This window comes from Platalea leucorodia, assembly GCF_965183815.1.
Source record: "Platalea leucorodia genome assembly, chromosome: 6".
Lineage (NCBI taxonomy): Eukaryota > Metazoa > Chordata > Aves > Pelecaniformes > Threskiornithidae > Platalea > Platalea leucorodia.
The window spans coordinates 14,002,348-14,028,534 of NC_138828.1; the positions used below are offsets into that span (position 1 = coordinate 14,002,348).

General features: G+C 44.3%; 1 protein-coding gene across 2 annotated transcripts in view; it reads right to left on the reverse strand.

Annotated features, from left to right (window-relative positions):
• Positions 1-26,187, reverse strand: part of MAML3 (mastermind like transcriptional coactivator 3) — a 246,784-nt gene that overhangs the window by 77,743 nt on the left and 142,854 nt on the right. For both annotated transcript variants that reach the window (XM_082315075.1, XM_082315074.1), the window contains exon 2: positions 12,932-14,419. In XM_082315075.1, coding sequence (XP_082171201.1) covers positions 12,932-14,419 — 1,488 coding nt within the window. The remainder of the gene's footprint in view (positions 1-12,931; positions 14,420-26,187) is intronic.

The window sequence follows — 26,187 nt, forward strand, 5'->3', positions numbered from 1 at the left end:
TATTTGGCTTTCCCTGCCCAGCTGCAGTGGGAAACATCCCACTCGGAGCAACTTATACCCACACGCACACAGCGACAGGCAGAGAACAGAGAGCCAGGGGTGCAAGCAGTGCAGCTTTTACTCTAAGGCAGTAGAGCTTAGGGGCCCTGCTCTTTCCACAATCTCCTTTCTCCTGAAGGGCTGTACTGGTACCCTTGTGCCGGACGGCAGTTTTTAACCCTGCCAACCCCCAGTCACTGCCACCACTGTACTGTGACTAACTGGAGCCTTTGCCACTGCTTCGTTAGCATTAAAATCCTAGGCTGGCAGTGCACCTGGCCTGCCGGCCATCCCTAGCCAAAACAGCCTCCCTCAAGCTGTGAGCGCGTCTGCAGGTGACACCTGTGTCCCTTTCAGCAGGGCCCTTGGAAAACAGCCCGCCCTTTATGTAACCGGAGTCAAGGATTATTTTTTTTTGGTGGTGGTTTTCGCTCTTATCGGAAGGACTGAGGATGTAATCCCCGGGCTGTCTGCAAACCAGGTGCAGGAACCGGGCAAGTGCAAACGGAAACTTCTGCAGCAGCGCAGCCGGTGACTTTCCTTGTGTCATGGTGCAAAATCTCTGACATCTCCAACTGAAACTCAGAGCTTCATCTGCTTCAGATGCACAAGCTTTTTGGTACTGTCCCATACATTTTTCCCCACCGTGCTCTCTTTTACTGCATAAAGTAAGGTTGGTGGACATAAGCAGGCGCTTGGTGAAGCCACTGGTACCTCCCAGAAACACAGAAATGTTTCTTCTTGATCCTGGACTAGCAACCCCCATGTGGTATGATGAATGAGGTAAATACTCCCTCAGAGCGACCACATACATTAAATTTTACTATACATCTGTGTGCATTGTGCAGTTTGTGACGTATGTATTAACTATTCCAGAAATGTCTTAAAAGGCTTGAAATATTTTTGTTCTATGCATCTCCTTGTGGGAACAGTGAAGCTGTCTTCAAATGATGAGACCACCTTCACACGACATGAAGGGCAAGAGAAGGTATCATTAATACAGTTTAAAAGTCACCCAAAAAAAATCACTTTAAATTGCTTTTCCATCTCTAAGAATGCAAAGGCTTGTAAGACTAATTTACTGCCTTCTACTGCCAGAGACAAATCCTCAAGGTGTGGGAAACTACAGGTCACTGGCAATTTAACAGCAGAAAACTCCTACTTTTTTAGTTTTGTTTTAGGCATCTGTGATAAGGGTACACTACAAACAATCTTGATCCAGTGAAGCAGCTCCATAGTTCAGAACATTAAAGTCCTGGTTGAGATGGATTAGTGGGCAGACTGAAGGTGGAGCGGCCAAATTTATCACATGGATGGTGCCACCACGTTAGTGAGATTATAGCTGAGATCCCTCAGTCCTTCATCTGTCCCATGACTGGTTAAAAAAACATTTCATATGACAACAGATATTTCATACTATTTCCATCTGCCGGAGGTATACAGACCACAGAAAGCCGTGGTGTCTACAGTGATTTCCTGAATGCTGTGACAACACCAAAAACCAGTCCTCTGCTACTAAATGGATAAGAAGGGGAGGCAGAGAAATAAAAGCTGGATGAGGGGAAACAGAGGGTAAACTTGAGCAGAGAGCTTAGAGGGAGAGAAAGAAAAATGGCTCATGGAGTAGCAGGGGAGAGAAAAGGAACAGACAAATAATGTAGGACGGATTTTTAAAAGAATAAAAAACCTAACCTGCTGGACTCAGAGGGAAAGAAGTACACACTGGAAAAATAATTCCCTGGAAAGTGCATGTTGGGCAATCTCAGGAATTTTGCTTTCTCTAGGCAATAGTATGTACAAAAAAATAATTTAAAACGCAGATTCTTTTGAGGATGTTAACTCTCAAGCCTGTAAGGAACATCATGTCAGAAAAGGAGGAGTCATCTTCTCAGGGCAGACCTTAAACTCTTTCTAGGCTGACCCTTTCAAACTATTTTTCTTTTTGCTTTTTAAAGACATTGTCTTTCCCTCAGTTTCTCCAAATAGCATATGGAAACAAAAGACAACTTACAGGTATACCTCTGTTTTTCAAAAATGGAAATTTTAGCTAGCAGCAAGGAATGCAGCAGAACAGATTTTACAGAAGGATGCTAGCATCAGCAGCCAAAGACTGAGCTTCTGAAGTGAGGAATAGACTTTAATATTGCACAAGTGTGAAACAGAAGTGAAAAAGAGTCAGAGAAAACATTAAAACATTATTTTGTGACAGTGCTACCGGACTTGGGCTTGCTTTCTTATAAGATACTTGACCCTCTCTAGACAACTCCCACTCTTACTGTAAAGGAAGAACTGCTAACAAGCTCCCACTGGGTGTAAATGAGGAACCCACCTGTTTGGAAGACGTGTTGACACAGAATGGGTGGTTTCCTCACCCCGTGTAAGATACGCTTGTGGGCTAATGCATGGAAAACGTTCCTCACACACATGAAAAGAGGCTAAATAAGGGCAGGAGGACTCAAGAATACAAGTATGTGCACACTACATGAGAATGAAGGATGTAGGGACAAACAGACTGGTTTCTCTCCTTAGTAACAAAGTTGGCTATCTCAGACTTAATACTAAGCTGCTGAACAATAACATAAAAAGGGCAAGTTTCCCACTGCCCATGAGGAATGAAATCTTTGCTGAGAGAGCAGAAGCCACATTCTTTAGCAAATTAGATGCATCAGCTGGGATTTGGCAGAACCTCCTGAATGCAGGACTCCAAATCTCCACTTAACCACTTGCTGGGACAGTCTTTCAAGAGGTATAAGCGTTCCTACTATGGACACACGAACATCGCAGACATTAGGAAATCTTTCCGGAGGGAACACGCATGCCAATAGCATAAGGTTTCTAGGTAGCACTGGGCTTGAATATCCAAAAATGCTGTGGAAAGCACCAGAGTAAGGATCCAGGTATAGATAAAAGACAAAACAGGAATTCAGAAGCGCAAGGTACTGTTGAACTGGAACATCATAGCCAGCTGGGTAGCCTAGACTGCTCATCAAAGAGCCCTCCTTCACACAGACACAGATTAGGCAGAGACATGGAGAGCAGAAGTCAAGCTCAAGGCTTTGAACGCACACCGACACCAGTCCCAGCATTGCAGTGCTGCACTGCTCCCGGATCGGGTAGCCAAGCCCTCAGCTGATGGCTCAGAGGCAGGCTGTAAGTCACACTGCTTTAAAGAAGGGATGAAAAAGCTCCTGGTAATATACGTCTAAAAAAGGTATGTTTCCCATGAAGGAGTATATACACACAAATTTAAAAAACGCTGTTGGGCTCCACATGTAACTCCACAAAACACAGTGACGTCGTCTGCTCACAAGTTCAGGACGCTCCTAAGCTAAAAGCCACGTACTACAGTAAACAAAGGTGAGTGAAAATGAGCCACTAAAGATGGGACTCTTGCGTTCCTTCTGAAAATATGAGATCTTATTTGGCCCTAAGTCCCTAGTTGGAATGTTAATCGGTACTTACTGATGTTCTCCTTGAGCAGAAGAGCTGAGCTGTATTCATGCTCTTGGGATAAACAAGCAGCCTCTTTCAGTGTCAGTGAAATGCTGCTGAGTGGGGGAAGACGCTTAAGGAACACGGCGATTACGACAGAGCAGGGGATTTTTCTCTTTCTGGCAGTGCTCAGCCTCCCATAAGATATTTGTACACTTCAGCTTCTCTCCCTGGGTCCTTCTTTCTTTTCTGCCAGTTCTTGCACCTTGCAGAGTAGCACAGATAGTTGTGGACAACTTCAAATTGTGGCATTTCTGATTTTTTGAGCTCTTCACAGTGCTACCCGAAATGAAGCTGTCACCATGCGTAATCTTTAATTAGCTGCAAGATCTCTGAGGTGGGCACTACCTCTTCTGACACATGGCTCCCACACCTCGCGCGAGGGCCCAGACTGAGCACCGCCACGGCAGAAATACTAAGATTTTCTTCCCTTGCAACATTTTTTTTTCAGCTTGATCAGACGAACGTGACTGCCTTCAGAGCAGTTGGAAAGGACTGCTGCTTATTCCCCACCTCCCCTCCCACTCGCAAGGAACAGATTTCCCTGTTACACTGGTAACTCTGGTGATGGGTATGGCGGGAGAGGAACTGGGCGCTGTGCCCTGCTCCCCAGGCCGGCTCTTTACATACACCAAAGCTCAACCTCAGAAACGCGGCAGCCCTTCTGGCCTGCTCCCCCCAAAAAGCCAGTGCCTTTCCCAGTTAGCCTGCAAACAGGAAAGAGGAGCTGGTGCAGGAGACAGCAAAGGAGGATGCATACAGCATGGGGTGCTGCCCAGGCTCCCACCTCCCGGCAGACAGCCCTCCAGGGGGAAGGCAGGCCCCAGGCTGACTTTCCAGGATTTACCCCCCTGACGATGTCTCTTCTTCTGTTTACCTGAGTGTAGAGCTATGGGCAGGGAAGGAGCCACCTACATGTCACAGGAAAAAAAAAAGGAAGACTGACGGGAAAAAAGAGAACAAGATGGAGCTTGCTTTTAAAATAACCGCAATCTATAGTTCAAAACAGGCTTTATGGTTCAAAATAAGTTCAAAATAGGCTTTTTAATTACAGGATACCCTATAACCTTTACCCTTACTGATTGATTGTTTGATAAGCAGTTTTGCTTGCTGCAAGCTCCGTAACAGACAGAAATCAGAGCAGAGTGAGAGTGCAGGAAAGGAAGGGGGTCCGTGACAGAGCGGGCTGGGTGATCACCGTAGCCCGTGGTGGGAGCAGAAACTGCATGGAACGTACTTAACCGAGAGCAACAGTCATTGCACCCCTCCTGTGGTAAAGGGAGCACGGGGAAGGTACTGCTTATTCAAGAATAATTCTTGTTGCAAGAATATTTCTACATGCAAAGTGAATCTTTTCTTCAAATACTAATAAAAAAAAATTACAGTTTGCTTGGAATTAAACCTCAATTTGTATAAGCCCCTACTATGGGAGGGAGATGGAAAAAGATGGAAACAGAGTTAACTTTTAATCCAGTCTCCAGTTTTCTTTACAAAGGTTGGGAAAGACAACGAGAATGTACTTAAATTGGAGAATAAACTCCCAGACCACCTGGAAGAGGCTTTCCTAGCAAAGGGATTTACTAACAGTTTGTTCCCTGCAGAACAGAATAGTCAAAAGGCAATTTTAAATTTAACGTCGGCAGAGATACACAAAACGACACGCAGGCTTAGAAGCACTGCGAAGGGTGGAAATACAACCTGAAGGAGGCAGTCCGGTGCATCTCTTACAATCAGTACAGCAAGCGGTAAGGGTCCAGCTCTCATTAATCTAAAGCGCACTGTTATATGCCTGATGAAGACTAATCCCTTATTTATTTATAAACAGATCTTTAAAAACCAATAGGGATCTGTACTGTTAAATCTGGTCAGGAGCTGGTGATGATTTTATTACTGCTGTTAGCTGCAAGGTCTAGTAAACCTACTCCACGCAGAAAATGCACGCACAGCCTCCTTGTTTGTGGCAGATGAAGGAATTTCAGTACACACTGCACAATTACTTCACGCCTGTCCTCAGTACAGGCAGTAACTTTGAAACAATGTCATTTGTTTCTGTGAGGTGTTTTTTCTAAAAGGACTACATGACACATTAGAGATACAAATGCGACCAAAGAGAAGCTTGCAAGAAGGAGGTCTGGAGTTGCACCATAACCTTAATCGTCCAGCTGGGTATCACGAGAACAGATGACACTGACATGGGGGGTAAGGAAAATCCCCAGTATTACATTCTCTTATAATTTGACATGTTTTCCTTTAAGTTTTATTTTCTAGAGTCAAGAGGGTGAGGGAGAATCAAAGCTTTACTTTATAAAGTAAACTTCTGTCCCAGATGGATAAAGAAGAACTGGAAAACAAGAATCCTAGCGGTTCAGAAAACAGGAAGACAACTACTACCACCATCCCCAATATATATTATTTTTATGAGCTCATGATTTTAAAGCAATTTTAGAATTTCTGAATATTTACGACCAGCAGTGCTATGGGGCACGAGTTGACTTTTTTGAGACATTCAGAGTTACATATTAATGAACTTAAACATAGAAATATAGATTCCTCTAAAATTAAGGTCTAATAATTATTTCTGAGATGTTGCGAAGCAAACTGGCAAACTTGGGAATTATGGAAGGAAAATGAAAATACAGGGGCAAGAGGTACTCCAAATGTCTAAACTCCAGAAAAAGGTAAAGTTAAGGACAACCATGGTCTTAGAGAAATGACACAAGGACAAATTTAAAACTGCAAAATATTATCTAAATGCAAACTGTGATCAAATCTGCATCTTGGTTGGGCCATGCAAGATCACAGACTGGAGCGAAAGGGATCAGACCAAGTCACACCAAAGCGCTCAGACAAGCACTCTGCTGTGAGGCATAAAACGGTAACTAGACACAGTGCACTGCCAAGGATGGGAACCTTAGTCTTAGTCTTTGGATTAAGTTTTCTCTCAAAATAAAAACGGGGCATAACAGAATCCAACTCATGCGCTGAACCCACTGTCTACATCAAAACACGACAGGTACCGTTTTCAGATAAACACTTTTCCTGATCCACAAAGAGTAAAGGCATCAATGGACGACTGGGTTTACCCCTGTAGCTCTGCCGCAGCGCATACGCTGATTCTTGGCGGCGACCGCTGGGGTGGAGGAAGCAGGATAGGAAGGAGGGATTTTGATTTTCCAGAGAACACTAGAACACTGTTATGCGAAGAAAAGGCTACGTGGATCTTTCAGCCACCATCTAGCACTGAAAGCATCAGCCTTTTTGTGCTAAATTACTTATGCTGATGCTCAGAGGGCAGCAAACTAGCCTGCAGAAGAGCACGGTATTGGGGAGAGCATGGTATAAACATCCCAGTATGTTCAGTGGTGCTGTGTCGCCAGCTTATGACAGATCCAACCATAAAAGCGGGTGGAAAGAACACAGCTTTACACCATCTGTATATTAACATTAAGAGCATATACAATAAACAAGAAGAGTTAGAGAGGCTCATGAACAATAAGAAATGGATTATGGCTGGTATTGCTGAAAGCAGGTGGAATGGGTCATGAGACTGGAAAACTAAAATTGATGATGATACCTTGCACTTTAAGGAGAAAATGGCCAAAAAAATCCCGCGAAAGGGTAGCGCTTTATGTAAAAACATGCTGCTACTAGCTATAGACATTTCAAAATCACAGTGCTTTGCGATTGCAGTCGTAACTAATAAAACTAAAGGAGAGTTGGTTGGCACATGTTATATCATCAGACTAACAGGCCTCGCTAAATAACAGGACAAACTGCTCTTTACATAGCAATCTAGATCATGTAGGAAGAAAAAGCATGCTATCATGGTGACTTCAAAATAGGGAACATTTAATATACACTTTGTGCAGTCAGTAATACAAATTTTCTGCTTCTAAAAGTAATGTAGGACAATTTATTTACAGATGAGAATAACTCACGCTCTGAGTCTTCAAGAAACTAGACAAGAAGCAAACTGCACAACAATGTACTTTAACAAATCTTGGACAAGTGGAGAAGTTTCTAAGAACCAAAGATTTACCACTACAACTGCGATATTTGAAAAGGGGAAAAGACTGGTTATTCTGACACACTCTCCAGCAAAACAACCGAACAACTGGTTTCAGTTCTCTACCAGCAATGACTCAGAGGATAAAACAGGAATACCGGTCAGCATGGTTTCGGGAAAGTAGGTTTCACCGAAGACATCTATGGTTTTCTTATGATTAGTTCAGCTGGGGCATGGGAGCAGTGCTCTTATACTTTCATTTTGCAAGGCTTAGATTAGAGAAAAAACTTAGTATTGCAGAAAAACATTTACCATATGGAATGAACAAAGTATGTATTAGGTTAAAGAGTACACGCCCACAGGTCGCAAAATGAGGAAATACCAACAAGCCAAAATTCGGTTTTTAGGATTATGCCATGGAGATCTGATCTTAGCCGAGTGCTGTCCAATGTTTGTTTCTAGTGATTGATGCTAACATGACCTCCTTCCCAACAAAATGGGCAGAGGATAGCAGGAACGGTAAGAAGGCCAGGCTACTGTTTACAAATTGCCTGGCAAGATGGTCAGAATCCCCCCAAGTACATTTTGATTACCCGTCCGTCCCCAAGAGCCTACGGGAAACTGACTTCTGGGGAGCATGTTTTGGCATTTGTAAAAGGCAGGCACTGCATCTGAACTCCAGGGCAAACCTTTTGTGGAAAACAGTGGCTACGAGTCAAAGATAGCCTGGATGGGCGTTCACTACATCTCTATAGGCTGTTCAGCAAGTGATCCTCACAGTCTCAGTCATTATTTCCATTCCGGCTTGTCTCCCCTAAAATCTAGTAAGACAGTTGTGTTTCTGCCACATTTCATGCAGTGAATACAAATCTGTAGCCTTTCTTCTTTACTTTCAGGTAGGCTTTTAAAAAAGGCCAAATCCCAGAACATCAACAATCTCTTTTTCTCACTATCCCAAAGATAACCTTCAAAAAAGTATAAAATCTCTTTTACAATTCCAGTGAGGAACACACCTTTTCACTTAGAAAGGACAAATAAAATGACGTTTTGGAAATGTTTTCTGGACACAGATCTCCCTTTATCCTTCACATGCAAAACCAGACTCAGCAGATGACGCATCTTGAATTTATAAGATTAAAACAAAAGACAGAAAAGAGAAGTTGAAGATATTCTTCCAGTATGGTGTCATTTATCCTCTTCATTCACATCCCTCCAATTTCAAACAACGTAACTAGTGGTTTTAATAGGAACTATAATTGCAGCATCCTCACAGTCCCATGCAGGCAAAGAGCTGCAGACTAGTTTTATTTTTCTTACACCCATGGAGAATTCTGTTTTGTTGCGACCTCTCATTACTCTCCCGCACTCACTTGGCTCCAAACATCAAATTCTGCCTCAGCCATTCAACATCTATTCCGTTGGGCTGCTTTTTTCTTTTACCATTACGCATACATATTGAACAGCTGGAGCCAAGAAAAGGCACAATTAACGATTCTGAAATTTTCCAAAGAAAATGTTTTCACTTGTCCCCAGTTTGAAATTACTTTTTGGTTTCAAGAAGAAAAAAAAAAAAAAAAAAAAAAAAGAAAAGCAAAAAAGGGCCTCCCATAAAACCTTACATACACCTCAAAAACTAAATGGAACATTTTAGGTTAAACAAAGCTCTAATTTTTGAGACTGGAGGTTGGTTTAGGCTTGCTCGCTTTTATTTCTTAAATCACATAAAAAGCCTAAACAAAGCCCCTGTTGCATCTTGGTGTGAAACCAATTTCTTTTATTATCACAGGGAACCAGAATAGCAGAGGACCTCTAGCTCTCAAATACCCACCCAAGTTATCAGCCCCAGTGAAAATCTGTACCTGCTGTTCTAGACTAGCTGCAGATAAGCAAGAACCACCCAAGAAAAGCAAGAGGCTAAAGGGCAATACCTGCCATATGCTCACAAACTAACAACTGGTTTTAGGGCAGATCAGGGTACATGGGGCAAGGCAAAGAGCAGGGATTTCTAAGTATGAGTCTGACCAAGTGGAGAAGTCAGGCACGAGGGAACACTAGTAGCAGGACAGAGCCTTGCTGAAGGTAGATGGTCAGGATCTGACCGTGGTTTTTCCTGAATGTAGCTGGGTCAGGACCTGGCCATGGTTTTAATAGTCAATTCCACAAAAAGCAGTCTGAATTACCTTCAGGCTAGCCCCGGAAAAATCCCCAGCTCAAAAATCCAAACCAGTACCTGCTTTGTGGAAAAACAGACAAATCCCCCATCCAGTGCTCCTTTGAAGACAACAAGCTATAGTATAAAATAGAGGACATTGCGGTCCAGGGCGTACGGGTCGTTCAGCATTAGTGTGGTGGAGGTTACAACTACAGTGCCAGTACCAGTCCTGGATCTGCACAGCAAAGCAAAGGACTAACACGTCTGACAGGAAGAGTTCCAACACCGACAGTGTAGAAAGCCTTTAGAGAAATCCTGCTTTTGTTGGATGCTAGTTCTGCTAGCTAAGCTGCTAATTTAGCACTCTGCCTGTCCAACCACTCACACGGATATCGAGCCGCACAGCTTCCTCTCTCGCTGCTCACCTCTCTTTACAAGAGTACGCAGTGATGCTCAGCAAGCCCAGGACACGAGCCCAGAGCACCAGCGCTGACACGTTAATAGGACAGTCACGGGCAACTGACCTCCACAGAGCATTTGCAAGGTCTCAGCTGGACTGAAGAAATGGCGTCTCTCTAAAGTACGCTCAACGGCTGAAGCACTGAGTGCACGTAAAAATTCTGCTTCTTAACAACAGGAGTACCTGAGGCCCAAATGGACGTAGGTTTAATTAGCATACATAGTGCACGTACGCACACAACTAGCCATACCTGAATTTTACAGCAGTACACACAAAATAAGACCGGGCATTTTTGTACACGTCTCATGTTCCCTAAATCATCTTTTGGTTCTCAAATATGCCCTTGTAATAATCACCTGACAGAAATATATGGTCAATGCTAATCATGAGATGCAACAGCTAGAATTTTTTTGCCCCTTAAATGCCATTTGTTAGATCCTCGTGACTATTTAACACACACACACACACACACTCTTTTACAATTCTGTATCAAAGACCAAAACTACAATTAAAGTAGAAACTATAAACTGACTGAAAGATACATTCACTTTACATTCAGAAATGTGTTTCAAACCGAAGAGTGCAATCTCCTTATTTTCCATATATGATCTGGCAAGTCTGACCATCCGCATCATGCAGTAAGTAGCAGAATCAGATAATCTGCATCAGTCTGGATTTAACTCAACAATATCAACATATCGTTCTTACCACCTTTGCAAAAACAATCCGTTTCCACCAAGCACATCTCACAATAATAAGTTTTCCAATTTTCCACAGAAAAATGCTTTTCAGGGAAGCAGGAAGGGAAGGAATGAAGAAATACATAACAGTAAAAAATCTATTATTTCAACCTTCCTCACCAAAAAAAATCCCTTCAGTGCAGGCAAGTGGGCTTCACAAGTCGCGAAGGGACCTTTCTACTTCTGCACACAAACAAGAAGTCCCTCATCCTGACTGGGTCAATAAATGTGAATTGCACATATTATATAATAAAGTATGGCTTTACCTTAAGTTTCTTCTTTATAAGATATAGAAATGACTTAATATCTGGACTTGTTTTTGGAAGAATGTCTAGTTGTATCCAAATATCTAGCTTTTCCTACATTAAAAAAAAGGAACTGAATGAGATTAGATACATGAAATCTTGTCTTCCTGTTCACACTGGAGAACTGCAGTGAGATATTAACATGAATTTCTCAACTTATGAAACGGAAGAGATGACATTAACTCCTTCACATATGCAGTCCGTCCTCTCAACTGTTTGATGGGTCTTTGAGTTCAACAGATTTAACATAAACAAAGAAAAGAAACAATAAAGCATTAGACAGCCTGACCAAACATTCTCTGCCTCTCAGCTACAACCTGACAAATTCTGTAGCTCAGATTACAGTCTCAGTTTTATGTCATTATCGCAGTATTTCTCTAGATAAGTCTTCACAAAAGGAAGAGGCTTTAGACCAGCTATTTCTAATGCAACAGGCAAGCAGAATTAAAATAGAGGTACGAACCTTTGAGCTGTCACCATACATCCTGAACCAAAAACAGGAGGCAGATGAACATTTCTTTTTGTTTTGCAATTAATTTTAAATAATGTGATGGGCTCTGACCTGGTAAAGCTCCTACTCCTCCTGTTGGTAGATCCCCAAATTCCACAGGCTGAAGAAATGACAGATTTTGCTGTATTTCTACATGCATTACAGTGTGATTCACAGTTAAACCATGCTCAGAAGGAAGTACTCCTTGTAGGTGGTGTGGAAACAGCTAATTTGGTAAAAAGCTGTTACGCTAAATCTATCCACCAACAATTCTATTGTATCAGAATTCCTGACATGTTTTGGTGAACTGATAATTAACTTTACTTCTTTTTAAAACCCTTAAAACAACATCCAGAAAACTTATTCTCAAGCCTTTCCGTGACACCAGTGTGCAGATCTTTACAGGGGCTGCGCAACTAAGAGTACCCAGCTGACCTAGGAGGTGACAGGGCATTCCTACAACCATCATTCAAATCGATTATTAGTTCATTCCAAAGCATTCCCCAAGCCTGGCAGCTGCTGCTCCAGAGGTTAGCATGGAATACATGTGAGACAGTGATGCCAAGTCGCTAAGGCCAACATGGCTTTAGCCTCTTGCTGAAAGACTCCACAGATTCGTAACAATAAAGTACTTGAGGTTGCTAAAGACTGCTTGGAAGTCCTGGAATAAACCATCTCATTTCATGCATGGTTCAAGCACCACTACAAGCATTCAGTTGTGCTTACTTCTCCCAGTGGAAGTCAAAAGGCATTCAGCACCCAAAACGTCCCTCCTTTGTTCCCTGAGCCAAAATGCCAAATATGCTGTTTAAAGCTGGCTGGATCCCTGCCCCAAGAAGAAGGGGTCACCCACTCTGTCTTTTTGTTACAATGCTAACTACACTGTGGAAACTAAGCCATGCAGTAGTTTGGAATCCAAAAGCATCAGGTCCTACATTATGAAAAAAAGGAAGCAAACCCTCCAAGGAGGAGTGACTTCCGACCCAAAACTTCCCAGAGTGGCCCTAAGCACTCATCAGTAGATGCACAGGGAAAGAGCGCTAGTTCAGAAACACAGCCATTTAACATTTCTAAAGCATAATGCAACGTCATTTCTTAAAACAATCAAGCTCCAATACCACACAAAAAGTCCAAGAAGCGTCTGCAATGACGTTCCATGCTTTCCAGGAGAAAGAGACTGTACAGAGTTACTAAACCTTTGTATCAGCCTCTTTTTGGTTGCCCGCATATCGTGCACTTGCACTTACCTGACCAAGGGAAGGAAGTGTTGCATATGCCATGGGCTGATTCATCATTCCTTTCTGCTTCATGATGAGCATGCGTTTCTGTTCCTCGCTCAGGTGCGCCATCTGAGCTTGCATCTGCGGCTGCTGGGACTGCTGCTGCTGGATGTATGGCATCATGGGGTTCTTGCTGGGATTTGCCATTGGTGGGGTCATCCTCTGACTCAGCTCAGCATTGAAGTGGGTCAGAGGTTTGGTGTTGCCATAAGAAAGCATATTGGGCTGTTTGCTTAAGGAGTTTGTGCCCAGGTTATTTGGCTGCTGACTGATCATATTCATGTGATTTTGAGGGAGGTAGTTATTAATCGTGGTCTTCTGTGGATTGTTTGCCATAGGAGGCACTATTGGGTTTTGGTTGTTAAAGGCTTGGGGATACATCATTGGACTATTTGGTTTGTCTGCACTGAAGGGTCCTCCATATGGACTAGATGGAGGGCCCACAGGTGACCAGCTTGAGGGTTGATTTGGATGCTGCTGCTGCTTCTGCTGCATGAGCTTAGCTCTTTGCTGCTGCTGCGCTGCCATTTGCTTGAGCTGTTCAGCTGGAGACAAGTCAGCGCTTGGCATATTCACAGGCCCAGGCCCTGATCCTGCCACAGTTGCTGCTGCTGGATTCATGAGATAGCCATTTCCAGACCGCGTCTGCGTCTGCCCTGGAGTGTGGGCCTGGCTGGGAGTTTGAGGCGACTGAACAACACAGTTTGCTGGTGAGCCAGCAGGGATTGGGGCTGGCGGGGCGCTGGACACAGATGCTATGCTAGAGGCTGTGGAGACGTTTGAAAATGGAGGACCGGAAGAAGAAGGCCTCACTTGGGGAGACCCCAGCGGGACATGAGCAAATGGAGAATGAGATGGATCACTTTTCACGCTTGCACTCTCTTGAGTCTCTGTGGCAGGCCTGGGAAATTCCGGATCCTTCTTCTCTTCAAAGTCTTCGTTGAACAAATCTTGTATATCATCTTCTGGAACAGTGTTCGCTAGTTCGTCTATTAGCTCCTGCCACTCTTGGTCATTCAGGTTAATGTCCGAGAAGAGCTTGTTCTGATTTGAAAGAGATGTTTCAGAAGTGTCTATGCAGCTGGGGTCATCCAAAGGCTCTTGCTTTAGCTCCTTGTTCTGCAGGATGTTAAAACTATCGTCTAGCTCGTTGCAACCATTAACGGGAAGCTTTATCTCGGAAAGCCCACCGTTTTTACCCAAGTCTTCTAGACCACTACCATGAGTTCCACTGTTCTGCAGGGGCAGGGGAGCTTTCATGTCAAGCTGGTGAAGAGGAGAAACAGCGGGCAAAGGCAAATTATTGGGCAAGCTGTTGATTGCTTCAATGCCTGGTACATCCTTCCGTATCCTCTTGCTGGTTGGAGAAAAACTTCCATCACAAACTCCATTCTGCTGTTCTCCATTGAGAGGTGAACGTGCGCCTTCCAACTTCCTTTTGACCGTCTCTTGAAGCTTAAAGAAAAACAAGAGGGAAAAAAAAAATTAACCAGTTGCAGAGACAAAAAAAAAGTACTGATGAGCCTTGTGACAGATACTCCTCATCAAGCCTACTAGTGACAATAAAAGTTTTAAAAACTCTGATTAGGAAGTTTCTTTGATTTCATTCTTATGCCTTGATCAATTTTAGAAGATAGTTTAAAACATAAAACAAACAAAAACCAAAAACAACAACAAAAAAAACCCACCAAAAGAAACCTGCTCCTGAATAGGAGAGCAGAACTGTAAAATATGTCTGTGCTCTCCAAACTGCCAGAATTTTATGGAGCAAGCTGACTAATTCAACTTTTTGGTGCCTAACGGAGTGATGAGGCTTAAACAGTGCCCAACACAGTGAGGAGTCTTAAATTGGACCAAAAAAATTGAATCACTAAAATTTACTATTTACTCTGAAAATCTTTTTGTTGGAAGTTTCTAGAAGCTTCTTGAAAAATACTGGCAATACAACTGATTGACTACTTGTATTGAAACGTGTTGTTGACACTAACATTTTTTTAAGAAAATTCATTAACATGGTTTCATTTGATTAGCCCTCTGTTGTTGGCTACAAAACATATTGAGAATCAGTTTTAAGTGAGGAAAAAAAATACATCCACCCTAAAAAACAGAAGGCATTTTGCACGATGTTAATCAAATAATGAAAAAATGGAAATAATCTGTGTGCTAGGAGCTAACGTAAAAGATAAATAACTAACAGAAATAATAGCGAGACAAGTCTCCAGGAAAGCAATTAAATTAGAATATAAGAATGCTATTTAAAAAAAAAAAAAAGAGTGTATTAATATAAGCTTTAATTCAGGTTAAAAGCAGCATAGCAAAGCACTGTAACAACCTACAGCCCTCTCCTATCACACCAAACTTTAAGTCCTCCGCTTATGTACCAGGCTAAAAAAAGCATCCCTCTTCGGCTAAGGCAAAAAACAATAGTGGGGAGGGGAGGAAGCAAAGAGGTCACAGCTCTAGCGAACGCCTTCAGGACACGCTTGCATCCTTGATACTAGAACAATAGAAGACAAAATACTGAAAGATTTTATCAATTTTTAAAGTATTTTTACTGGTATGAAAATCCCAGACACGCAGCTCCCACCCCTTCCCTAACCTAGAGGTCCTCAACCTTCTTTCTTCCCACAATCCAGATCCCATTTATTTCTCCCATCCCAGAGGGCTAGTTCCCCTTTCATCCCATCTGTAAGACAAGCAAGCAAATCCATATCTCATTCTTGTTTTAGAGGGAGCGGTTCTGAGAAGGCTGAACCTTTCTCTCACCCTTCAGGCCTGCGTGGCCTCTTGAGCATGCAACGCAGAAGGACATGGCCAATGCACTCATTGCTGCAGTCCCAGCTGAACACGTGTGGGACACTAAGCTACGTACTGGTCCTCTGCAGAGATGTGACCTTTATATCGAAGCAGAAAGGCAAGTCTATGAGTTTTTAAGCAGACCATCAACTCCTTGATTTGTACTGGAGCAGAAGAGGTTTTTTATGTGGGAAAATGATTAACACGTGGCTAAGAGTCACCAGTGGGTCCCTGTTGGCATACATGCCCGAGACTTTGCTGCCTGTTCCCCCTGCACAATGCCAGCACGTGCCAAGCCTCCCACAGGCTGAAATTCCTTCTCCCCTTGCCTTCTGCGGTGCTGCACAGAGACCGGCTGCTCTGTGACCGCAGCCTCTGCCACGCGACTGCTTCTCGGCCGGGCTCCCGCTCCGGTGCAGGATCCCTGCGCAGCTCCACAGGAGCTGTCCTTACCCTGAGTCTTTCCCCTGCGGGTCAGGGAACAGCAAGGCCAGTGGTTTGCACCGAGAAGTTCCTCTCCCCGTGCTGCAGGCTGCAATGGAGAACCCACCTGCGGCAAAGGCGGGGGTCAGGAAGGCTGTGAGCATGTTTTGGGCCTCCCCACTGCCTGTGTGTAGTCCCCACCACTGGGCTCCCACTCCTCTCCCCTTGCCCGACCACAGCAGCTCTTGCCTCCATGAGCTCCGCAGATGCCCGGGGATGGGGTCCTGCACATGGCAGCAGATGCAGGTGGGAGCGCACGCTGTGCTGGCGCTCTCTTAGTTAAAGCCCTGCACAGTCACGTTAATCAGCCACGGTCTGCAGGAGCACACTGGGCTGCAGAGCACAGAGTCCCGCAGCAGAGGCATCACCTTTTCATCTCTCTGCGCCACGGCAGTGGCAAGCTCTAGCAAGAGGTACTTGCCCAGGGGTGGTAATTGCCTCATCTGTGCCAGTTAACAGCGATGTGGAAGGTAAGTCAACACCCTGGACTAGTGTGAAAGAGAAAAATCAGATCCCACAAGGAGGCTTATGATACGGCTCTCACCTCCGCTACTTCCCTCCCCTAAAAACCTATGTTAAGCTGAACACCGCCGTACGGCATTACAGCTCCCTGCTGCTTTTTGACCGGTGTAACTGGCGTGTGGCAGAAGACTACAGCTGAGCCACTGAGCTTGTTTCACTGATCTTTATAAAACCCTGGTCCAGACCCCAGAGATGAGGGAAGGATGATACAGATGTGGGAATGGCACCGCTTCACAAGCACGGGAGCACAGTTGCTTCCAAGTTTCCTTTCTTCAAAGCAGGAAAAGAAAGAGCACAATCTGGCCTGGAGTGCAGGTGGCCAGTAATAGTTGATATAACGGCTTAAAATAGCATATCTAAGTGTTGTCCCTAATGGGCCACTCGCACAATTTACAGCTGAAATCACCCATTTCAGCTCCTAAGCCGTCTCACTACAAAGTCACTATCCCTCTCTGCCTTCCACATCAGAAAAACAGTTACCGAACAGCAAGTGACTCAAGGCCAAGTTCGATGGGCACGCACACGCAAAAACAGGGTTCAAAGAAATGTCCAAACTTGCAACGGCCCTTTGCCCTGAGTTCGTATTGGCCAAATGCTGGGCTAAAGTAAGCGCAGTCATACCAAAGGACCTGGTGACAGGCTTCCAGTTGTGAAGAAAAGTTCGTATAAGGAAGAGATGGGAAAAAACTTAATGGCAAGTCAGAGATTAGCGAGAGCGATTTTCTCCTGAGAAACGCAAGAGAACTGACTCCATACATTTCACAACAGTTTGAAGGTATCCCTTACGAACATCGGTAAGAGTGATACACTTTCATGTTGTTTCACACTTTCAGGTTTCCCATCACCTTATTTGTACATGAATGTTTACCAAAAGAATCAAAACTATCTAGTGGCAAATAACCAGCCCTAAAAATATCAGCTCCGAAAGATTTCATCATGTGCTGAAACTTGGATGTCCCCCGTACAAATATACAGTGACTTTAGTGAAAGTAAAAGCAGGCCCAGTATATAAATATTAATAATCGTGTTTATTATGCATTACAACAAAAGACAGCTTTAACATGGAAACTATTTTCCATCAAATATCAAACATACAGGAATCGTGCCTGGTTGCAAATGAAAACAAAATGAAACCTATTCTAAGTTTGTAGCTCCACATTATTCTCCTTCAGAGGTTTTAGGATTTGGGGGGTTAACAGGCACTAGAAAAAACCTAATCTTTTAATTTTCTTTGTTTGCTCATTGAACAACTGTAGGTAGACAGAAACATAACATGAAAGGTTTATTTGAAGGCAACATGCTGGATACAGCCTTTGCAGGTGGGGAAGCACCTTGGCTCTGGCATTTTGGAGGGATTAGGAGCCCTAACAATAGATGCATCTCTTCTTTTTGGGGTACAACACAGAAATATTCTATGAAATTATTTCAATACAAATGTTCATTTTCACATCTTGATTTCATTCCCAATCACCACGTCAACTATTGGATGGCTTGAATATCATACACAGACCATATACTGCCAAACAGTTTATCACCAGCAGGACTCCACAGCATCTTAGACTAAAACCCCAGCGCTTCCCCTTACCTCTGTAAAAACAATGTCTGAAAATATTTCTCCTGTAAAGTGTCTTCCCTCTCCTTCTAAGAAGTAGTATATAGCTTGTGCATGTGATTTACAGTATGCATCATGAAGATATTAGCAGCAGCTTAGAGATTTATGTCTAGAAGACCCTTGATGCATAAAATAAAAATGAAAGGAAAATATTAAAATAAAAGAAAAAAATAAAATACAACCCTTGCCTGTTTCATGGGCCTCTAGCACAAAATATTTGGCCGATGGACCTGCATTTCACAGGTTTCTACTGCAAAGCAGAAGAGAGTGAAGCAGGACTCGCTATTCTTTATATGCCTTTGGAGAAACTCTACTTGCAGAGCAAAAGGTCAAACTTTGGCAGGTTGACTTTTTAAATTACCCTTGGTTGGGGGAGCGTTGGGGACAACAGAGGTTGTGCACGCAAACACATGCAGACCCAAATGGTCTAATCCAACTCCTCCTGAAATTTTCAGCAGAGCTGCTCGGACATGCCATGACAGACCCAATACATAAACAAGAGAGCGTTGAGGCTGTCAGCAGGGCTTTCATCTGCGGGGAGAAGCTGCTCCGCTTCATCCCACCAGCAGCAATTCATTTTTCAAAAGAAATGAGACTGAGGTGCTGTTGTTATAGCAACAGCCGAGCCACTCGCCGGCCCATCCTCCACCGTCGCGCTGCCTTCGGTGGGCGGCTGTTCCAGTCATCCACCAGGAGTGACCAGGGCTGTGGCAGCAGCCCAGTCCTTTCACTGCTCTTAAAAAAAAAAGAGGTGGGGGGAAGCCGAGAGGCTAAATTCTCTTTCTGCCTGTAGAGACTGAGCATGATTTGCAGTATCTAACACAGGTCCATTTCCACTCAGTGGCCAGGTGGTCTGTAAGCCCACAGACAAGGAGGCTGGGGTCACTTTTACAGATGCTTTCACGCACCAGCTACAGAGCGGACATGTTGCCGCTGACTTTCTCTTGTTAAGGCAGCATGGAGAGCTTCGTAGCTCTTCGTGGGAAAGCAGAGAAACCAGCCAAAGCCCAAAGTCCATCTTCCTCAGAGAAGATACATGTTTACACAAAACAAGGGTTATCATATTCTCCACACTGCTCTTCTGTGACTCCTTCTGTTAAAAATAAAAATTGATCTTTTCCATTCCTCACGTCAAATCATGGTCTGGCCCACCAGCCATCCACGTTCAAAACGGGCCTCAGTTCCCTTCCAGGGCAATGACTCAGTTTTGGCCCTTTCTGCAGGACTTCTACTCTCCCTCGATCAGTCTGTCTGGCTTAGCACGTCTCCTTCCAGGTGTTCCTGAGCTTGCCCCATCTGTCTTCTCCCTTCCTCTCCTTGAACTTCTCCAGATAGATCTCATCCCCGCCCCGCCTCTGACAGGGAGGGCTCACCAGGAGCTCTACCAAACAGCACCCCAATTCAGCCGTTTCCCGCCTGCACCCTGATGACCGAGTCAAGTTCACTCCTTAACTTCTTGTGCTGCACTCAACTACTACCAACAACTTAGCAAGTGTCCCAGGGGTTGCTGTGAAGTGACACTAAGCAATTTGATTTGATGTGACAGCTCTCCTAAGACAAGACGTAATGGCCATAACCACCTCTCATCTGAGATCAATAAGGAATAATGTCTTGCCATTTGCACATCAGCAATTCAGCTTCAACATCTGAAAGGATTCCCCGTTCCTTGCACATCCTTCCTTGCTGTGCCACTTCTGAGACTGCCATTAAAAAGCCAACAGTGCCAAAGGGTACCACTGCCCGAGGTACAACCACATCTTGTGTCCAGTGCCTGAAGTCCATCAGCTCCACAGTGGCCTCTTGCTGCAGGTGTCACACAGAGATGGTGGGACAGCCTTTCAAAAGCCGAGTTGGAGCTGAACTCAGACCAGGCAAAGCGGAGGTGGGTTACATACCGCTGCTTCCAACAAGCAGAAGTATTTCATGCATCAAACCACTCCCCGACTACTCGAATTTGTTCACACTGCTGAAAGCACTGCACCGATGCCTGCTAACTCACAGGATGAAGCCTGACGTAGCAAATTGATTTTGGATCGCAATTGCTCACTTAAAGCACATGCTGTGCTCTACCATGCTGGGCCTGCCTGCCCAGTTCTTGTTGGCCAGGGCAATGTTTCAAATACGCAGGAAATTCACATTGTGAAATCTGTTTGAAGTTGGTAAAATCTTGATCTGCCAACTTAGCCAGTAACCTTCTCAACCCTGCAGGCTCACGGAGTAACCTCTGCCTCATGAAGGAGGTCAAACCTTTGCCTGTTACCCAAGCTGCTAAGGGCTGCTGGGGACTCTGTCATCCGCCCTGTTTTTGCAAACAGCCATCAGAAGAACAAACTGACTCCCGTTAATGGTAAGAAGTGAAAGGTGCTCAGGGCACCAGTTAAACCTGAAAGAGCCAACAGTGAGGAAAATGATCCGATCCGCTTCCCTGCGCTTTAGCCAGGCCGGTCGGACAGGAAGGGCTGCTCTCTCAAGCAGCAGCGCGAGTACCGGCTGCCTGGATGCAAAGCAGGCAGCACAGGGGCCTCGCCGGAGCTGCCGGCCCCGGCCAGCTGTCGGGCTCCCAGCCACCAGCGGGAACTGGATCACGCTGGGAGGTCAAGCAGAGGACAGGGAAGAAGGGTAACAAAAAAGGCACTGGATAAGAGCAAAACAGCGCTGGCAAAGTCAAACCAGGCAAAGGCCGTGACTCTACCTGCCTTCAGTCAGCCAGGTAAGGATGCTGATGTGAGCTAAACGAGCTCGAGAAAAGCAAGAACTGGCATGAGCTTTCATCAGAGCTTTGAGAGAGGGACGAGAAGGGAAGGAGACACACATTTCGGTAGAGATGGAGAGAGAAAGAGAGGTAGCTTCTCCCATGGCTCGACTCTACCAGATCACATATATTTTCATCACAGGCTGAAGAAGTTTTGCTCAGGTTGTGTGATAAGAGGACTTCCAGCTCTGCGTTTATTAATTTCATCAAAATAAATAAGATAAGCATGTCTATCTTTACTGATGTTTACTGCAGTCTTTTAAACCACCCCATTGCATTGCTGCCAGAAAGACATTTTCTTCTGTATAAATGAACGCCGTGGAGAATGCTTAGCTAGCGAGGGATGCAGGAGTGAAGAAATCTGTACACAAATTAGTGGAGAAACATACACAAAAAATACCAACTATGCTGCTCAAACTGCATGTGTCTAGAATAGGCTGGGGAAAAAACTCTGATCCTTCTGAAGTATAAGTGCATATATCAATTCCAGTTTGCCTTTAAAATATTTTTCTTTCATAATTTCTGTCTCTCCTTCTACACAACAACCTAAATTTGAATGCAAAGACACTAAATGACACGCTTCTGAGGAGATTTGGCATGCAGGGTCCCTAGGGAAGCTGTTGAGTAAACCACAGGCAATGAATGCAATTAATTTTCTCAATACAAAATTATTGGCAAGTTTAACTGGACTTTAGAGGACAAATTATTTCATGGATGAAACGCTGTCATCATTGTCAAACAGCCTTCCTGCCTGAGCGTATGATCTACATGGCTTCCTCCTCTTCAGGTCCATCCGATTTAATCCCGCTTGAGCCCAACAGGGCAAACACTGGCAAAGCAGTAACCTCATCACCTGGCGAGTGCCAGCACTCCTCTGTTTGTGCAAAAGTCTTAATGAAGGTGCTAAGAGCCCGAGAGCTAAACTACTTAGCTGGCAGTGCCTACTCCTGTCTCTCACATGGAAAAGCTGAGCTACACTCTCCCTGCGACTGTCCTCGCAGACGGCAGGAGCCACATTTTCAAAGCGCGTTATGAGGATTTAGTCAGGCAGCCTCTAATTGATTTGTCTGGGAGTTGTGCTGATAAATCTTCACCCTTTGAAAACATTCCCAATCTGCTTTGTATCTGGACAGGAGAGGAAACTAATGATAAAAAGCAGGCGCTGCAAGATTATTAAAGCTGTACCTCCCGAGGAACTCCTGCAAATCAGGGGAGAAAAGAAATGCAGGAACCTCTTGTGTTTCAAACTAAGAAACAGCAAAGCAACATATCCAGTGTTGTGGCACATGCACCATAGCTACTATTTCACTACTCACTAGGCCTTTAAACTGCATATGCGACACTAGAAATGGTCTCCTGGGGAAAATCTTGCCCCGATTCGTCCTTGGATGGGCACGAGTCGTAGCAAGCCAGGGAAGTGCACTGGTGCCACCCTGCCTGCCTAGGGAAGGCGCATTTGGGACAGGAAAGCGTTCCCGTGCTCCGCAAAGGAGCAGCAACTCTCTGACACAGCCTCTGCTTTCCTTCGTCGTTAAGGCACCGGTAGGATATGAGCTCTGTTCAGCACTTCAGAACCGACAGACTAAAATCTTGTCTAACTGCTATAAGGGAAAAGCCCTTCCTATACTTAGAGCAAGCAAATTACCTTCCAGTTGCATGCAAAGTACTGCCATGGTGCAATCTACATGCATAATATAATACTCCAGAATATTCTTGGAGAAACTCCGAAGAAGGAGCTGGAAGAGACAGGGATGGTGGAGGCATGACAGCACTCCCCCAATCACACTGTTGGTTTCCATGGACTATGAGCTTCTATTCAACCTCTTTTATTCCCAAAGCCTGTCTAGTGTGTGATCTCTAGAAGACCGATAGCAAGCTGTCAGAAGGCTGAACTCGGAAATGGTATGGTTGTCTCCCACTCATTTCACTGGTGTTAGCTCCCAACAAATACCACCCCACGTCAATACAGCTACTTATTCCACAGTCGCATGAAGTAGCATCTTCCAGTTCCTCAAATCAATGTGGGGTAAGTAATTTCAGGGATTCTTCCACACGACTAAGTTCAAGTTCATGCTTTTTGAAGCAAAGTGCTTGATACAATCAGAAAAGGAAGGAAACGAGAGCCAGATAGTCTGTACGCTGTATCTGTTCAAACCCACACATTTTAGTCACCCTCTTGGAGTAACATCATCATAAATGAAACTTCCATTTGAAAATAATTTAAGATCAGAATTACCAGATTTCCACAACTAACACATATAAAAAGAAAAATCCTGTGAATCAACAACAGGACAAGTTATACTGTGCTGCAAACAAAACGGTGAATTTATCCCAGAGCTTGTCCCCGTGAGCCTGCCTTCTCTTCCCCAGCTGTCCCCTGTGCCTGACCATGCAGCTTGTCTGAGGACATAGGTGACCTGAGGATTTTTTTGCAAGGACAAATACTTTTAAAGGAGTGTAGGTTATCTAAGTACAGGTTAAACGATTAACAGCGCAATAGGCATTGCAAAGGAGACCCAAGCATGGGGGGGAAGGGGGAAGGAAATAGATCTTTTGCATGCTAATGAATTAATACTCATATTTTTCAAAGTCCTAGTTCTCATTATGCTCCTGAGCTGTGTCTTTTGGGGAAAGGAAAAAAAAAATAAACATGGGACAGATGAGTTTGGAAGTAGAATAGTGCTAGGCTATAGACCATTTAAAAAAAAAAAAAAAAATCAAGCAACTAACTGAAAATTCTAAAATAGAAAAGGTATCAGAAACATCTAAAACGGATCTGGCTTTTTCCTTCATCCCCACAGTTTCCTGATCAGCACAATCAGCTTGATCCATCTCTAGGAAAGAGCAGCAATGCTAGAATTGCTTGTTTGCCTTGCCTTTGCATATCTATTTAAAAGAATGCATGCAGCAGCAGTTTTGTAAGACTCCTGTACAAAACCCATAGCTCAATCATGAGAGGTGCTGAAGCCTTCAGCTCTCATTAAGTCCTCTGGGAGTCAGGGGTCCATTGATAAGATCACTTCTTCTGCACCAAAATTTCTTCTGAGACGAACACTAAGTCTGGTGGAACAACTCTTCTTTACATTCCTTTTTTGCTTTTAATACAAGTTATAGCCAGCACTGTGAAAAATACTGCAGGATCCTTGAAAATATGTGAAGACTGAAGAGTCAAAGGATTGTATAGGATGCCCCAGACATGTTCTGAATTATTCTGGGCACAGTTTGAGAGCTATTTGCCATGGGCTAAAGGCCAGACAGCACTGAATAGCAGTTTTGTCCTAAATGTGGCCAAGGAAACCATACAAACTTTACTTCTTAGTTGCCTCAGTACCTTCACCTGAAGCTGACCTTGGGTCCCACAAAGGCATGCAACAACAACTAGTGGAAAAGTACGTTGTCTGGTCTCCCAGATCGCAGCGATTATCAGTCACAGAGTCCCAAGGCTGGACCTGCTGTGTGGGGTGAACTGCGAATGTACTATTTAAGTCTACTGATGAAGTGTGAGGAAGAAGAAAACAGATTTTAAGCAAATCAAGGCTCTGATTCAGCAAAATATTTAAGCACATACCTTGAGTACCCTAAGCAACCTAAAATGTAAAGAATGATTTATGAAATGAACTTCATCAGACCGAGGCCTTTGCTCAGGTCTTATCTTCCTTATTTCATCTACAGCAGCTGCGTCCATCCCAGGATAAACCTCCTCCTCTCTCCCATCGCTAGCTTGAATATACATACACAGCGTGGTTGATTTGCATATGTGCCCTGGCTTCATGCTTCCCCAAAGGACAGATCCTGATCTGTCAGACAGATCTGTTGCAACCTGGTCAATCTCTTCACTCCCTGCACATAAGCGCAGCACCAAGGAAAGACAGGAGGCGTGGGAAACCTGCCCAGCCAATTCATACTGCTCGCTTGTGGCTTTCACGCCCTTCCAACGGGCAGTGCGGACCGTTTCTCCCAGTGTCCCCAGTACCTTCCACAACAGCGTGAATGCACATTTGCTCGTCGCATGGTAACGGTGCCCAGCATGGGCACAGATGCCAGTGTTGGGGAATAAGTCTGCGAGGCACCTAGAAAAGATGGCTGCCAGGAGCAAATGCCAGCAGTACGTATAATACCACCTGGCCTAGAGCCCTCCCAACTGTTGATGCTTGAGTGGCATCAAGAAAAAAGGTGCCGGCGCTCAATCTAAATGAACTACACTGACAGGCGGGGAAGGGCCCACCTCAGCAGTAACCACAGTCTTGTGAATAGACATCCCATGCTTGCCTGCTCTGCCCTCCTCCTAAAGCTGTTACGTGAAGTTTGCAGATACCTTATCACCAGACTACCTTATCAGTGAACGCTTTTGAAAAAATGTTAGCTACTGTTAGGGGGAACCGCATCTCTACTTTCTTAAGCCATTTACGTATAAAGGTGCTCAGTTCTAGTCAGAGCTTGTCCAAAGCAACACAGTGTCCCAGAGTACAGCAGCAGCAGCAGCCTGTCTGCAGGCAAATTCCCCAGGTTGCTAGCTGTTGGGTGGTTGAACTCATTGTAGCAATGGCAGGAAAAGTTTGCCAAAATCCCAGTGGTGTGTAAGGCTTCACGATGTCTCCATACAAACCGAAAAAATGACCAGGAGAAAGGTGGTCAGTGCTCTGCTAAACAGGTCAAATTCCCAGTTAGTCGTGGCCGCACAGCAGAATAGTATCAGGCACTTTTATCTATTTGTGTATTTTGAAAACAGCCCTCCGAGGGAAGGAACTGCAACTCACAATGCTACATATGTCTGTACGTGCCCATTGCGCACAACACAGGTTTTTTTACTTTTTCCTTTTGCTGGCAAAAATCTTCCCTACATTTTCCACACATGTGCACACATGCACTTGTAGTTGCTGCCCATGACACTCACATGGGTTTTCATCTCAGCAGTCTGTGCCTACTAAGCATATGTTAGCAGCTAATCCAAATTGAATTTAGACTTCAAGTCCCATTCACCACTGAGAGTTTGTGCCTTTAACAGTGTCAAATAAACACAAGACGACAAAAAAAGCATTTGCTATTGTTAGATGCTGT